Source organism: Hyla sarda, chromosome 12 (genome assembly GCF_029499605.1).
Source record: "Hyla sarda isolate aHylSar1 chromosome 12, aHylSar1.hap1, whole genome shotgun sequence".
Lineage (NCBI taxonomy): Eukaryota > Metazoa > Chordata > Amphibia > Anura > Hylidae > Hyla > Hyla sarda.
In genome coordinates, this window is record NC_079200.1 from 21,546,800 (window position 1) to 21,564,605 (window position 17,806).

The following is a 17,806-nucleotide window of genomic DNA, read 5'->3' on the forward strand; positions in this document are numbered from 1 at the left end:
ACATCATCTACAACTGAGGCTCGATAGGAGCTTCCAACGCAGATGTGAACTTAGCCTAATATGTACGAGTGTCCTACTGCAAAAGTAAAGGTGTGACCTGTAGCTTCCGTGCCCCAGAGCCGAATCTGCAAGAGGGCTTCCAAATCATTATTTGGCATGTTTTGTACTGGAGTAAAGTCATGTTGCTGAAAGCTATTGGGAGGCCCACACAGGGCCCATATATGTCTGCAGTTTCTGCACTCCCTATTGCTATGACCTGCTGAAGGTTTGAACCCTTGGCGATACAGCACCTGTAGTGGGTACCTCCAAAAACACATCAGAGGGCCATCTCAGCAACATTTTGAAGACTTGGAAACCATACACAGCACCTTATCGGTCACAATTATGAAACCGCTTCCACAGAAGTTAGGGCAGGCATCCAACCCATATTTTACTGATCCAACAGGCGTGTTCTTACATACCTGACTGAAATGTCCTGCCCTATAATCACGGCTGTTATTGATGGTATTAGATATGAGAACCGAATAAGTTCAAGGAGCGATCTGAACACAATATAAAGTCACGTAGGCTCTTTCTCTATTAGAAACAATGGGGGCTATTATGAAATAGTTCTGCAGGTACAGCCATTTAACCTTTTAGAGAACTTCTTTGGATAAGTGGCATAAACCCCCTGAAAACTTCATGGTAAATAGTCCTTAAATCATTGTCAATTCAGCTAGAAGTAGCTTTAATGGGGAATCGGTAGCAGTCCCACCTAGACCCTGCTGACCGAGGGGCCCTAAGGTCTCTCAACCACAACGGAAGACTCAAGTATCAGGTTCCTATTATACAGAGTGATTATTGGCTGAACAAGCTGGTATCACCCTGTGTAGTAGAGACATCCATCAGCCAATGAAGGAGCAAATGCTTGTCCTTAGGCTGTTCGCTTTGTTTTGACAAGCCATGGTTTGTTGGTCGCTCATCTCGCTGTGTAATAGAACATACACTGCTCAAAAAAATAAAGGGAATACTAAGATAACACATCCTAGATCTGAATGAATCAACTAATCATATTAAATCCTTTCATCTTTACATATTTGAATGCGCTGACAACAAAATGACACACAAATTATCAATGGAAATCAAATTTATCAACCCATGGAGGTCTGGATATGGAGTCACACTCAAAATCACAGTGCAAAACCCCACTACAGGCTGATCCAACTTTATGTAATGTCCTTAAAACAAGTCAAAATGAGGCTCAGTAGTAGTGTGTGTGGCCTCCACGTGCCCGTATGACCTCCCTACAACACCTGGAAATGCTCTTGATGAGGCTCCTCCTGGACAGTCAACTCCTGGATAGTCAATGGTATAACGTGGCGTTGGTGGATGGAGCGAGACATGATGTCCCAGATGTGCTCAATCCTATTCAGGTCTGGGGAACAGGCGGGCCAGTCCACAGCATCAATGCCTTCCTCTTACAGGAACTGCTGACACACTCCAGCCACATGCTGTCTAGCATTGTCTTGCATTAGAAGGAACCCAGGGCCAACTCACCAGCATATGGACCCCCACAAGGGGTCTGAGGATCTCATCTCAGTACCTAATGGCAGTCAGGCTACCTCTGGCAAGCACATGGAGGGCTGTGCGGCCCCCAAAGAAATGCCACCCCACACCATTACTGACCCACCGCCAAACCGGTCATGCTGGAGAATGTTGCAGGCAGCAGAACGTTCTCCATGGCGTCTCCAGACTCTGTCACGTCTGTCACATGTGCTCAGTGTGAACCTGCTTTCATCTGTGAAGAGCACAGGGTGCCAGTGGCGAATTGGCCAATCTTGGTGTTCTCTGGCAAACATCTTGCACAGTGTTGTGCTGTAAGCACAACCCCCACCTGTGGACATCGGGCCCTCATACCACCCTCACGGAGTCTGTTTCTGACCATTTGAGTGGACACATGCACATTTGTTGCCTGCTGGAGGTCATTTTGCAGGGCTCTGGCAGTGCTCCTCCTGCTCCTACTTGCACAAAGGCGGAGGTAGCGGTCCTGCTGCTGGGTTGTTGCCCTCCTATGGCCTCCTGCACGTCTCCTGATGTACTGGCCTGTCTCCTGGTAGCGCCTCCATGCTCTGGACACTACGCTGACAGACACAGCAAACGTTTTTGCCACAGTTTGCATTGATGTGCCATCCCGGATGAGTTGCACTACCTGAGCCACTTGTGTGGGTTGTAGACTCCGTCTCATGCTACCACTAGAGTGAAAGCACCGGCAGCATTCAGAAGTGATCAAAACATCAGCCAGGAAGCATAGGAACTGAGAAGTGGTCTGTGGTCAACACCTGCAGAACCACTCCTGTATTGGGTGGTGTCTTACTAAATGCCTATAATTTCCACCTGTTGTCTGTTTCATTTGCACAACAGCATGTGAAATTGATTGTCAATCGGCGTTTTTTCCTGAGTGGACAGTGTGATTTCACAGAAGTGTCATTGACTTGGAGTTACATTGTTTAAGTGTTCCCTTCATTTTTTGGAGCAATGTATTAAGTTGACAAATGATGAAGACAAAGGGCCACATGAGTGATCCAGCAATCGTTCCTGCAGCCCTCCCTGCATGGTGGTTGATCCTTGATATACGCTTTTTAAACAAGTGCTGATCTAATAGATGAGTGCAAGTTTCCACTGAGCATCGGGCCATAGAATAGGATCCTTAAAGGGAGGGGGCATGGTGGCCGTCATGCCGTATCCCATAGACTTGCATTGAGGGGGCAGGGCATGATGGCACGAGGGGGCGGAACTGTGACGTCACAAGCCCCCGGCGCCAGCTCTAAGCTCTCGAAACATTTTGTTCTGAGTGCTAAGCAGTGGAGTACCCCTTTAAAGGGAACCTCTGAGATTGAAATTGCAGTCCTATCTGCAGGCAACATGTTATAGAGCAGGAGGAGCTGAGCAGATTTATTTACAGATGGGGACAAAATTGTTGGTACCCATCCAAGACAGAAAACCTTTACCGAAAATGAATTGATGGAAATCAGACATTGCTTCTGAACTGTGGTTCAACAGAAACATTTTGAAAAACAAAATAATAAAACTTTCCTGGACAAAAATGATGGTCCCTGAACTTTTGTTGCAGGCTGTTTTGAAGCAGACACTACTGTGGTAGCTTGGGGGGTGTAGGGTATGGGGAGTGTAGCTGTGCAGGTAATAAAGGGTGTTTGTTAACCCTTGCTATTCGTGACAACAGGGTGAGGGCTCCTCAATAAAGCTTTTCCTACGGCCGCCCTTCCCAGGAACGATAGGGAGGTAGATGATACTGGATTTAAGTAGATAATAATAATGGATTGTCCACAACCGGAAAGCTTCTGTAAAAAGCGTTAACTTTACTGAAGATTTTCTGTACGCTTCATTAACCTAACAGTCTCTCATCAATACAGGTTCCTTTTGGAGATTGACAATGGTCGGAACTTTAGCTTTAAGAGTCTCTAGTCTATTGCGCTGCTCCACTGGATTTAGGGGAATTAGTTGCGGTCCAGTAGACACGCTAGTATTAGCAGGAATTAGTGTAAGACTCACGATTTTTGGTTCTGCTGAGGCCGTAGGTTTTGAGGCCTAGCGTGTCGTTGAAAGTTGCGTAGCACCGTCCTGTTAGTCCGGCATCCACAAGAGCAGCAACCCAAGAGAGCGATAATTGGACGCAGCTCCCTTATATGGGCAGGGGCTGGACTAATGCTAATTGGTCCAAACGGATGTCAATCACCTTTACAGAGATTTGTGGGTAACACGTGACCCAAGGACCGCCTAAGGTCCTGCAACATACCATAGAGATTACTAGCTTGGTCACATGACCAAAGGTCCTTCGACGCTTAAGAAGGTAAGTACTATACAGTCCTATATAATATAGATATAATTATTAATATATACATTTATTAATATTGGGTACCAACCGATTATCGGTATGGCCGATATTATCGGCCGATAATCACGATTTTGGGCATTATCGGTATCGGCAATTACCTTGCCGATAAGCCGATAATGCCCCGACCGCACCGCGACCTCCCAACCCCCCCCCACCGCACCGCGACCGCCCCCCCGACCCACCGCTATACCGGTCAGGTCCCTCCCCCACCCTCCGAGTCAATAAAAAAAATGAAACTTACCCGTAATGGGGGTGGTCCGGGCCATCCATCCTTCCTGTAGTGTCTGGCAGCATTCCGGGTGGAGGGTGAACCGGTCCGGGCTGTCATTCTCCGGGGGTCATCTTCTCCACTCCGGGCAGGCTCCGGCCTAATACGCTGCATAGACGCCGCTACGCCGTGACGTCAGGTGTGTCGCTGCACACGGGCGTCACTGCGCAGCGGCGTCTATGCAGCGTTACTAGGCCGGAGCCTGCCCGGAGTGGAGAAGATCACCCCCGGAGAAGAAGGACAGCCCTAAAAGCTTCTGGGAGAATGTCCTTTAGACAGATAAGACAAAACTGGAGCTTTTTGGCAAGTCACATCAGTCTATGTTTGCAGATGCAAAAATAAAGCATCCAAACAATAGAACACTGTACATACTGTGAAGCATGGAGGCGACTCTGTTTTGGGGCTGTCTTGCTGCATCTGGCACAGGGTGTCTTGAATCTGTACGGGGCACTATGAAATCTCAAGACTATCAAGGCATTCTGGAGTAAAATGTGCTGCTCAGTGTCAGGAAGTTTGTGTGGTGAGGGTATGATGAGGGCAGAGGTTATTACCCTAGGGGCAGATGGCATTAACTCCTTGTGTTCGTGATGCCAGGGCGAGGTTTAACTTCTTCACCACCCGAAGGTATACTGCTGGATCCTGGGCTAGGCACGGGGGCAAATAATGACTCTGACACCAAGTTACGTAACAACGGCAGCTTTACTGAGGTAGACAGGTCTTAACAGCTCAGTTAGTTCCAAGAAGGTGACCAGTGACTTCAGAGACCTTAGGGCTCGCGGGGACTTATTGTGGATTTTGACAATTTGCTGCAGGACCACGCTGACTTGGTACAGACCGATCTTGACTGACTTGACTAGACTGACTTCACCCCATATGTAGCTTACCAGGTTTTGACTTTCACCTGTGGGGCACTGGATTAGTGGAAGCGTGGCTGGGTGGTAGGCCTTGGGTTTCCTGAGGACATCAGACACTCTCTCAGGACTTGACCTCACTGTTCCTCAGCAGCAACTACACAAGAGACTGAACTAGCTCCTCCCAAGCTTTATATGGGGGAGACTCTGGAGGGGTCCCATAGGTCACCCTATTAGTCGCGTTATTACTGGTACCTTCCTTGGTTACAGCACTTAGTAACAGTATTTAAAGGCTGATAACAGTATAATGACATTATAATAGACAACACAATGTATAACTAACCATTTGTATGACATGCATTAAAGAGGGACTCGGGTCAGCGAAATAGTCTGCCTGACAGGACAGCAAGGGTACAGGGGTGCAACTCCTGTACTGGGCCACCACACTTGGTCTCTGCACAGGTCATGGGTCCTTCCACAGGATAAGGATATGTACCTGCAGCTTGTACTGTATTTTAACCATGACAGGTACCCTTTAACCCCTTAAGGACCCAGGACGTACTAGAACGTCCTGGCACCCTGGGCTTTAAGGACCCAGGACGTACTAGTACGTCCTGGTGTTTCTCCGGTCTCTGCCGCGCCCCGGGCAGAGATCGGAAGCGGATGCCTGCTGAAATGCTTCAGCAGGCATCCAGGGCAAACGCCGAGGGGGGCCATGTAGGCCCCCCATGTCGGCGATCGCCGCAAATCGCAAGGGAAATCACCCTTGCGATCTGCGGCGATACCGGGCTGATCGGGTCTCTGGGACCCGACCACCCGGTAATTTCGCATGATTCCGGCTGTCACAGACAGCCAGGACCATGCTAACGTATAGGAGCGAGGTGGCAAGCCTGCCACCTCCTCCTATACCCTGCGATCTGTCGGTTAGTTAACCGACCAATCGCAGGGGGGGGGCGGTTACTTCCTCCCGTCCTGCCCGGCCCCTTGAAGTCCGGAGAAGACGGGAGGAAGACCGGAGGACGCGGCGGGGGACGGGGGAGTGCTGGGGACCAGCCCCGGTACTTACCTCGTCCCTGAAGACCCGGATCCCGGCGAGGAAGATGGCGGCGGCGGCGACAGGTGAGTAGATCTTCAGCCGCGGTCGGGCCCTTTACAGCAATGCACGTCGCCGTAAAGCGACATGCATTGCTGTAATGGGACCCTGTAAACTACAACTCCCAGCATGCCCAGACAGCCCTTGGCGTCTGGGCATGCTGGGAGTTGCAGTTTTGCAACATCTGGAGGTCCACAGTTTGAAGACCACTGTGCCCTTCCAGATGTTGCAAAACTACACATCCTCAGCATGCCCTTACTGTCCAGGCATGCTGGGAGTTGTAGTTCTGTAACATCTGGCCCTTCAGATGTTGCAGAACTACAACTCCCAGCATGCCTGGACAGTTTTGGCATACTGGGAGTTGTAGTTTTGCAACATCTGGAGGGCTGCAGCTTGGACACCACTACACAGTGGTCCCCAAACTGTTCTCCTCCAGCTGTTACGTAACCACTACTCCCAATATGCCCTTCGGCTGTCTGGGCATGCTGGGAGTTGTGGTTTTGCAACAACTGGAGGCACACTGGTTGGGAAACATTGTCTGTTTCCTAACTCAGTGTTTCCCAACCCGTGTGCCTCCAGCTGTTGCAAAACTATAACTGCCAGCATTCACTGATAGACTGTGCATGCTGGGAGTTGTAGTTTTGCACCAGCTGGAGGTCCCCCCCTGTGAATGTACAGGGTACATTCACATGGGCAGGGGGCTTACAGTGAGTATCAGGCTGCAAGTTTGCGATGCAGCAAATTTTGCGCGGCAGCTCAAACTCGTAGCGGGAAACTCGCTGTAACCCCCCGCCCGTGTGACTGTACCCTAAAAACACTACACTACGCTAACACAAAATAAAATAAAAAGTTAAAAACACTACATATACACATACCCCTACACAGCCCCCCTCCCCAATAAAAATGAAAATGTCTGGTACGCCACTGTTTCCAAAATGGAGCCTCCAGCTGTTGCAAAACAACAACTCCCAGTATTGCCGGACAGCCGTTGACTGTCCAGGCATGCTGGGAGTTTTGCAACAGCTGGAGGCACCCTGTTTGGGAATCGCTGGCGTAGAATACCCCTATGTCCACCCCTATGCAAATCCCTAATTCAGGCCTCAAATGCGCATGGCGCTCTCACTTCGGAGCCCTGTCGTATTTCAAGGCAACAGTTTAGGGTCACATATGGGGTATCTCCGTACTCGGCAGAAATTGCCTAACAAATTTTGGGGGGCTTTTTCTCCTTTCACCCCTTATGAAAAGGGGAAGTTGAGGTCTACACCAGCATGTTGGTGTAAAAAAAAAAAAAATTTTACACTAACATGCTGGTGTTGCCCCATACTTTTCATTTTGACAAGAGGTAAAGGGGAAAAAAGCCCCCCAAAATTTGTAATGCAATTTCTCCCGACTACGGAGATACCCCATATGTGGGCGTAAAGTGTTCTGGGGGCGCACAACAAGGCCCAGAAGGGAGAGTGCGCCATGTACATTTGAGGTGATTTGCACAGGGGTGGCTGATTGTTACAGCGGTTTTGACAAACGCAAAAAAGAAAAAAAAAACACATGTGACCCCATTTCGGAAACTACACCCCTCACGGAATGTAATGAGGGGTGCAGTGAGAATTTACACCCCACTGGTGTCTGATAGATCTTTGGATCAGTGGGCTGTGCAAATAAAATATTTTGTACAGCCCACTGTTCCAAAGATCTGAACGACACCAGTGGGGGGTAAATGCTCACTGTACCCCTTGTTACGTTCCTCAAGGGGTCTAGTTTCCAAAATGGTATGCCATGTGGGGGTTATTTTGCTGTCCTGGCACCATAGGGGCTTCCTAAATGCGACATGCCCCCGAGCAAAATTTGCTCTCAAAAAGCCAAATATGACTCCTTCTCTTCTGAGCATTGTAGTTCGCCCGTAATGCACTTCATGCCAACTTATGGGGTACCTCCATACTCAGAAGAGATGGGGTTACAAATTTTGGGGGGTATTTTCTGCTATTAACCCTTGCAAAAATGTGAAATTTGGGGGGAAACACACATTTTAGTGAAATATATTATTTTTTTTTTACATATGCAAAAGTCGTGAAACACCTGTGGGGTATTAAGGCTCACTTAATTCCTTGTTACGTTCCTCATGGGGTCTAGTTTCCAAAATGGTATGGCATGTGTTTTTTTTTTTTGCTGTTCTGGCACCATAGGGGCTTCCTAAATGCAACATGCCCCCCAAAAACCATTTCTGGAAAACGTACTCTCCAAAATCCCCTTGTCGCTCCTTCGCTTCTGAGCCCTCTACTGCGCCCGCCGAACACTTTACATGGACATATGAGGTATGTGCTTACTCGAGAGAAATTGGGCTACAAATACAAGTATAAATTTTCTCCTTTTACCCCTTGTAAAAATTCAAAAATTGGGTCTACAAGAAAATGCAAGTGTAAAAAATGAAGATTGTGAATTTTCTCCTTCACTTTGCTGCTATTCCTGTGAAACACCTAAAGGGTTAAAACGCTGACTGAATGTCATTTTGAATACTTTGGGGGGTGCGATTTTTATAATGGGGTCATTTGTGGGGTATTTCTAATATGAAGACCCTTCAAATCCACTTCAAACCTGAACTGGTCCCTGAAAAATAATGAGTTTGAAAATTTTGTGAAAAATTGGAAAATTGCTGCTGAACTTTAAAGCCCTCTGGTGTCTTCCAAAAGTAAAAACTCGTCAATTTTATGATGCAAACATAAAGGAGACATATTGTATATGTGAATAAAATAAAATAAATATTTGGAATATCCATTTTCCTTACAAGCAGAGAGCTTCAAAGTTAGAAAAATGCTAAATTTTCACATTTTTCATCAAATTTGGGGATTTTTCACCAAGAAAGGATGCAAGTTACCACAAAATATTACCACTATGTTAAAGTAGAATATGTCACGAAAAAACAATCTCGGAATCAGATTGATAAGTAAAAGCATCCCAGAGTTATTAATGTTTAAAGTGACAGTGGTCAGATGTTCAAAAAATGGCCGGGTCCTAAGGTGTAAAATGGCTGGGTCCTTAAGGGGTTAAGCTTGACCTAACATCACCCAGTAATTCATCCTGGTCTATTAGTTGATTCTACGCCTAGAGATTTCACTGTCTTAGTCTTTCTCTTTTGAAATCCTAAAAATGGAAAGATATGACTTAGTATGATCAGGCAGCTCATAGGAAATACAAAGGCTACAGGCTTCTCGAAATCCATCATGAAGGGTCAGCATCTATTGTACCCTAACTCTCCAATAAATAGTGATGCCATACCTTCTCCAAAGTAAACTATGGGTTTCAAGCTGGGTAAGACTTTCATGACTGTAAGATTATGTATGTAGACACCAGCCTACTGCTTGTATAGGTGTGATAGGCTGGGGGAGTTGGGTGTAGGGAGTGTAGCTGTGCAGTTCCTAAAGGGTGTCTGGTTAACCCTTTCTATTCATGACGCCAGGGTGGGGGCTCCTCTGTAATGCTTGTCCTACCGCCACCCTTCCCAAGAGCGATAGGGAGGTTTAGAATAATTGAATATCCACAACCGGAGAGTTTGCTGAAAACAGTTGGAACTTTTACTGAAGATTTTATGCAAGCATCATAACAGGAACAGTCTCTACAAATGCAAATTCTCTTGGAGATTGACAAAGGTTGGGACCTTAAACAATTTTGAGTCCTTAGACTTATATGCACTGTTCCACTGGATTTAGGGGATTTAGTTGCGGTCCAGTAGTCACGCTAGCTTTAGCCTGGATTAGTTTAGAACTCACGGTTTAGTTTAGGCTGAGGCCGGTAGGTTTTCTGGCCTAGCGTGTCTTTGAAAGTTGCGCAGATCCGTCCTGCTAGTCCAGCATCCACGAGAGCAGCAACCCAAGAGAGCGATAATTGGCTACAGCTCCCTTATATGGGCAGGGGCTGGACTAGAGCTAATTGGTTCAATACTTCTGTCAATCACCTTTACATAGAATTATGGGTAGCATGGGACCCTAGGACCTCCAAAGGTCCTCTAACATACCATAGAGGAATTAACACAGTCACATGACCGAAGGTCCTGCGACGCTAACAAGGTAAATGTACTATACATTATATTAAATATACATTATTATTATTATTATTATTATTAAATATGTGCATATATAAACATCACAAAATTAGAGTAGAAGAGAGGCGACTAGGGGCTGTCCCACCTGGGGGGTCCTACCTGAGCGTAGTTACTTTGACTTTGGGACCACCATACAAGGTACGGTATGCAATACGGTACTGGGACACCACATAGGACCTTTGAGAGGATGCTCCATATTAATAGTAAAGGGGGGGGGGGATTCTTATTATTAGGAAGTAACGACATTGCTGAAGCATGTAGTATTTTGTACCTGATGCCTCTCCAGCTTCTATGGGTTTCTCCTAAGAATATTTCTTTGTGTGCTGTTACGTTTGGTTGGCCTATGGAATGTGTAGTTTCAGCATCTTTTCTCCATACATCAGTGTGAACAGTGCCTTAGGGGGATGCTTAAAGAGGTGTCTTTAAAGAACACAGGAAGTGGGAGATGTTGGATTTGTGTCATTTTATTCTCCTCATAGTAACGCACTTAATCCCCACAGGTCCATATTGGAGACTTGGGGACTATGTACAGGGTTTGTCAATGTGCTTTGTCATCTACATGAATGACAACAAAAGAACATAGCCTGCACTCACCGCACAATACGGGTCTGACGGCCTCGGGCTCCGGACCTCCTCGGTAACGTGGGACTTCCAGCAGATGCTGACGACAGCGCTCAGAAAACAGGCAACTGCCGGCGGTTTCGCATTACAATCAACACTTCTTCCAGCAGATGCTGACAGCGCTCAGAAAACAGGCAACTGCCGGCGGTTTTGCGTTACAATCAACGCTTCTTCCAACGCTTCTTCCAGCAGATGCTGACAGCGGTCAGAAAACAGGCAACTGCCGGCGGTTTTGCGTTACAATCAACGCTTCTTCCAACGCTTCTTCCAGCAGATGCTGACAGCGCTCAGAAAACAGGCAACTGCCGGCGGTTTCGCGTTACAATCAACGCTTCTTCCAACGCTTCTTCCAACGCTTCTTCCAGCAGATGCTGACAGTGCTCAGAAAACAGGCAACTGCCGGCGGTTTCGCGTTACAATCAACGCTTCTTCCAGCAGAAGCTGACAGCGCTCAGAAAACAGGCAACTGCGGTTTCGCGTTACAATCAACGCTTCTTCCAACGCTTCTTCCAGCAGATGCTGACAGCGCTCAGAAAACAGGCAACTGCAGTTTCGCGTTACAATCAACGCTTCTTCCAACGCTTCTTCCAGCAGATGCTGACAGCGCTCAGAAAACAGGCAACTGCAGTTTCGCGTTACAATCAACGCTTCTTCCAACGCTTCTTCCAGCAGATGCTGACAGCGCTCAGAAAACAGGCAACTACCGGCGGTTTCGCGTTACAATCAACGCTTCTTCCAACGCTTCTTCCAACGCTTCTTCCAGCAGATGCTGACAGTGCTCAGAAAACAGGCAACTGCCGGCGGTTTCGCGTTACAATCAACGCTTCTTCCAGCAGAAGCTGACAGCGCTCAGAAAACAGGCAACTGCGGTTTCGCGTTACAATCAACGCTTCTTCCAACGCTTCTTCCAGCAGATGCTGACAGCGCTCAGAAAACAGGCAACTGCAGTTTCGCGTTACAATCAACGCTTCTTCCAACGCTTCTTCCAGCAGATGCTGACAGCGCTCAGAAAACAGGCAACTGCAGTTTCGCGTTACAATCAACGCTTCTTCCAACGCTTCTTCCAGCAGATGCTGACAGCGCTCAGAAAACAGGCAACTACCGGCGGTTTCGCGTTACAATCAACGCTTCTTCCGGCCGGAAGGCCGGAAGAAGCGTTGATTGTAATGCGAAACCGCCGGCAGTTGCCTGTTTTCTGAGCGCTGTCAGCATCTGCTGGAAGTCCCACATTACCGAGGAGGTCCGGAGCCCGAGGCTGTCAGACCCGTACTGTGCAGTGAGTGCAGGCTATGTTCTTTTGTTGTCATTACATTATACTGATGCCTGATTCTCTGTCCTAGCACCACCGCGGGTCAGAACAGAGACTCTCTCAGCTGTTCCTGGGGTCCTAATTAGAGTGTGAAGATTTATGATACTAGTGCCGCTATCCATCTATTTCTCTTAGAAGTTGTGTCATCTACATGAATGTTACACCAGTGGTCTTCATGGTCTTCAACACATCTTTCCAGATGTTAAAGTGGTTAATGTGGCCAAACTGGAAAGAACAACTCACATTCCTCTGTATTATACAGCAGCTAATAAGGATTAATATTTTTATATAGAAGTGATTTACAAATCTGTTTAACTTTCTGGCCCCAGTTGATTTGAAAAAAAAAATGTTTTCCACCGGAGTACCCCTTTAAACACCTAAACAAACCTTGTTGTACCCTATCAGCTGCTGGAGAACCAAGTATTACAGAGTTTGATCACGGTGTGTTCCTCTTTAGCACTTATGGCAATAACCTTTGTGTACGTACATAATCAGACTTTATAACCGATTCTTATCTGTCAGATACAATATTTATGAGACATACTTAAAGTGTACCTTTGAGAGCAAAAAAAATTATGACATCTCCAACGTTTTCTCGGTTGGAGTCTGAGTCTTCCGACACCGACCGATGATGTGAACAAGCAGGGAGAAGTGTGCTGCTGCATGCTTCTCTCCTCACTCTGCGTCTGAGACATGGACGGCGCCATAGAGTTGCATTGCAAGTACATCCAGGTCACCTGACACTTTCTCGTGAACAGTCGGGGTCTGCACACTCAGACCCTGACTAACTGTTGTTCTGTCTCTATGACATATCAAAAGTTTTTCTACATGACAAGTACCAGTTAAGCTTTTTCTCCACCACAGGTGGACCCAACCTTTCAGAATGTATTATTTATAATACTGGTACCTTAGTATGCCGCCTTTGGGACCTAAACCTGGGTGCAACTGCTACCTCTGGACAGGGCTGGTGCAAGGATTTCTGCCACCCTTGGCGAAAGCTAAATTTTGCCGCCCTTGACTCCTCCCCTTGGCTCCGCCCTTTGCCACACCCTACCTTACTACTGGGGTGTCACACTGTAGCAAACCTCCTCCTCATGAGGCGGATGTATGGAGGCACACACAATGTCAGGATCTGTCTGTCTGACCTTGGAGGTGGCACTGCGCTCCTCCAGCAGGCTGAAGAATGCTGAATATTATGGTACCGGGGTGGGGGGGGGATGCTTCGAATGAGCGGCGGGTGCTTTGGATGCTGGCCGGCTGCTAACCGTTTTGCAGCGGGCAGAGTGGCTCCCCAATCAAGAGGGCGCTCTAGGCGGCTGCCTATTCTGCCTATAGGCATAGAATGGAACCCCTCTGGAACCCCTATAGCGAAACCCCTGCAATGAATTCATGTCTAGCTATGTACAAGCAGATCCTGCTCTCAGTTTAAAGGAGTAAAGTATCATGGGTAAAAATTTATGCCTTATCCAAAGGATAGGGAATAAGTTTTAGATCACGGAGGGGTCTGATCGCTGGACCCCCCCCCCTTGATCTCCTGTACAAGGCCCCGACTCTCCCCCAGAGTGGTGCATCACGACCCCCGCAGATCACCAAACGGCTTTAATATAGAGATATATGGAGGGGGGGTGTCGGCAGCTGCTTCATGTTGGGGTCACGATAGGATGTGCTGCTCTGGGGGAGAGACAGGGGCCCGTAAAGGAGATTGCAGTGGGTTCGGACCTCCCCGAGATCCAAAACGTAAGTTTTTCCCGCTGGAATGTGGGATAAGCGGTCAGCAGACACCTATGGTGCCGCTTATCACACAGGCATATAGACATCCAACATACCTGAACCACACATTAAAGGCGATACAGCGAGGCAAGAAAGTATTTAGTCAGCCACCAATTGTGCAAGTTCTCCCCCCATAAAAAGATGAGAGGCTGTAATTTTCATCATAGGTATAACTTAACTATGAGAGACCTATTGAGAAAAAAAATCCATAAAATCACATTGTCTGATTTTTTTAAAGAATTTATTTGCAAATTATGGTGGAAAATAAGTATTTGGTCAATAACAAAAGTTCATCTCAATACTTTGTTATATATCCTTTGTTGGCAATGACAGAGATCAAACGTTTTCTGTAAGTCTTCACAAGGTTTTCACACACTGTTGCTGATATTTTGGCCCATTCCTCCATGCAGATCTCCTCTAGAGCAGTGATGTTTTGGGGCTGTCGCTGGGCAGCACGGATTTTCAACTCCCTCCAAAGGTTTTCTATAGGGTTGAGATCTGGAGACTGGCTAGGCCACTCCAGGACCTTGAAATGCTTCTTACGAAGCCACTCCTTCGTTGCCCAGGCGGTGTGTTTGGGATCATTGTCATGCTGAAAGACCCAGTTACATTTCATCTTCAATGCCCTTGCTGATGGAAGGAGGTTTTCACTCAAAATCTCACGATACATGGCCCCATTCACTCTTTCCTTTACACGAATCAGTCACTCTTTCCTTTACACGAATCCTGGTCCCTTAGCAGAAAATCAACCCCAATGCATGATGTTTCCACCCCCATGCTTCACAATAGGTATGGTGTTCTTTGGATGCAACTCAGCATTCTTTCTCCTCCAAATTTGACGAGTTGAGTTTTTACCAAAAAGTTCTACTTTTGGTTTCATCTGACCATATGACATTCTTCCAATCCTCTTCTGGGTCATTCAAATGCTCTCTAGCAAACTTCAGACGGGCCCGAACATGTACTGGTTTAAGCAGGTGGACAAGTCTGGCACTGTATGATTTGAGTCCCTGGCGGCGTAGTGTGTTACTGATGGTAGCCTTTGTTACTTTGGTCCCAGCTCTCTGCAGGTCATTCACTAGTTCCTCCTATGTGGTTCTGGCATGTTTGCTCACCGTTCTTGTGATCATTTTGACACCACGGGGTGAGATCTTGCGTGGAGCCCAAGATCGGGGGAGATTATCAGTGGTCTTGTATGTCTTCCATTTTCTAATAATTGCTCCCACAGTTGATTTCTTCACACCAAGCTGCTTGCTTATTGCAGATTAAGTCTTCCCAGCCTGGTGCAGGTCTACAATTTTGTTTCTGGTGTCCTTCGACAGCTCTTTGGTCTCAGCCATACTGTTTGAGGTTGTGGACAGGTGTCTTTTATACTGATAACAAGTTCAAACAGGAGCCATTAATACAGGTAACAAGTGGAGGACAGAGGAGACTCTTAAAGAAGAAGCTACAGGTCTGTGAGAGCCAGAAATCTTGCTTGTTTGTAGGTGACCAAATACTTATTTTCCACCATAATTTTCACATAAATTCTTTAACAATCAATGTGATTTTATGGATTATATTTCTCATTCTGTCTCTCATAGTTGAGGTATACCTATGATGGAAATTACAGGCGCCCCTCATCTTTTTAAGGGGGAGAACTTGCACAATTGGTGGCTGACTAAATACTTTCTTGCCCCACTGTATCACCTTTAAACGGGTACTCCGGTGAAAACCTTTTTTTTTCCAACTGGTGCCAGAAAGTTAAACAGTCTTGTAAATTACTTCTATTAAAAAATCTTAATCCTTCCTGTACTTATTAGCTGCTGAATACTACAGCGGAAATTCTTTTCTTTTTGAAACACAGAACTGTCTGCTAACATCACGAGCACAGTGCTCTCTGCTGACATCTCTGTCCATTTTATGAACTGTCCAGAACAGCATATGTTAGCTATGGGGATTTCCTTTTACCCTGGACAGTTCCTAAAATGGACAGAGATGTCAGCAGAGAGCACTGTGCTCGTGATGTTAGCAGACAGTTCTGTGTTTCAAAAAGAAAAGAATTTCCGCTGTAGTATTCAGCAGCTAATAAGTACAGGAAGGATTAAGATTTTTATTAGATGTAATTTACAAATCTGTTTAATTTACTGGCACCAGTTGATTTAAAAAAAAAAAAAAAAAAAAAGGTTTTCACCGGAGTACCCCTTTAATGTGTGGTTTAGGTTTGTTGGATGTCTACATGCCTGTATGATAAGCGGCACCATAGGCGTCTGCTGACCGCTTATCCCACATTCCATTTGGCAATAAACATTTATGATTGGCTGGATCGATCTTCTTTACATACAAATTATGGTTTATTGTTCTGGCATGTTTGACCTATGTGTACGAAGTAGTGATCCCAACCTGCAAGTCTCCAGCTGTTGCAAAACTACAACTCCCAGCAAGCCCTGACAGCCGCAGGCTGTCAGGGCTTGCTGGGAGTTGTAGTTTTGCAACAGCTGGCGAGGCACAAGTTGTGGACAACTGATCTATGGAAACAATGTTGCTTTATTTTCATGGTATTGTATTATATTGTATTTTGTATTTACTGTATTGTATTTAGTTTGTTTGTTTATTTTAAGTTGGACGCATTCGACACCTTGACTTGTGCAAATTTTTTATAACCATCTGCAAATTTTGCAATCTTTAATAAATCAATATTTTTTATTATTTTTATTATATTTGTCTGCATTTTTGTCAGCTTTCGTCTCATCCCGCACACCATGGCCCTCATTTACTATTCTAAACCCGACTTCTTTTGTCGTTTTTTTGGGGCGCATCTTTGTCTGCGCCATGTCGCAGACATCGTGCGCCAGTCTGCGACACGATGCGACATTTTTTTTCCGACGGACCCGATGTGGATTCTCCCAAACCCAAAAAAGGGGCGTAACCCGACATTTCTGAGCTTTCCCACGTATTTATAAAGGTTTCCAACCCGAATTTGTTGAATTGTTGTGGATTTTTTCCCGACAACTCAGAGGAGTTGGAAACCAAAACCAACAAAACCCACGTGCGACAAACAGGATGCGACATAATAATAAATACCAGAGAAAAAAGCAGTCGGGTAAGAAAGCAACATAGACTTACAACCCGATTTTCTAAGTAAATGAGGGCCAATGTGTATTGGTGTATGTGACTTTTTGCGGACGTGTTTCTGCACACTTTGTTATTGTCATTTCCCATGTTTATGGCTCCGAGATAAGAGCAGGTGGAGTGTCGGATTGTCAAAGCTTGGAACATACCATGTCTCTAACTGAAAAGAGGGGGGAATCTCCTTACGTTGTTATTCCCTTCCAATGCAGAAGACCACCGAGATGTTTTTTTTTCTCATAGGAATGAAGGGGGTGGGTCACTTACTCATTACCATCTGAATGAAGCCCTGTATTTGAACGCGGAGGGGACAGTGTTTTGTTTTGCTATCCTGTCCCACCCTCTCGGCATTGGCGTAGGACTGCCCAGCCAGGTGTATATACACAGAAGCCTAGGGTTGTAAATAGCTAGATCCAGAAGAGCATCACAACGTCACACACTGTGCATAGTACCTTAGAGAGTGCCACTCATTGTCACCTCCTCTGATGCCTGCAGACTGGGGACATCAGGATATGACCAGGCACCGCGCTGGGAGCTGCCTGTTCTCCAAAATACCCAGCAAAGTTCCTGTAGGAGTTCACGTTCCCCATTGAGTGTGCTAGTTCATCCTCCACTTGCCATCCGGCAGCCATGGAGTTTTGGGAACACTCTTGCAATCTTGCAAACGAGAACGAATGCAATGGAAATCTCATCTATGATATCGAGGCGGACTCCATGTCCGTCGACCTGGAAGGTAAGGTCCAAGACCCAAGTGTGGATGAGGGTCTGTAGGAGCGAGGCCATTCGAAAGTAGATAATGGTCTT

At 46.4% G+C, this 17,806-nt stretch overlaps 1 protein-coding gene across 5 annotated transcripts in view; it reads left to right on the forward strand.

Annotated features, from left to right (window-relative positions):
* Positions 1 to 17,806, forward strand: part of LOC130297073 (trafficking kinesin-binding protein 1-like) — a 107,401-nt gene that overhangs the window by 53,488 nt on the left and 36,107 nt on the right. Inside the window, exon 1 of one of the 5 annotated variants that reach the window (XM_056549307.1) lies at positions 16,690 to 17,735. The exons of the other annotated variants lie outside the window; for them this stretch is intronic. Within the exon in view, the coding sequence (XP_056405282.1) occupies positions 17,633 to 17,735 (103 nt within the window). The 5' untranslated portion in view covers positions 16,690 to 17,632. Of the gene's footprint in view, positions 1 to 16,689; positions 17,736 to 17,806 lie in introns of those variants that run through there. 5 annotated transcript variants of the gene reach the window in all.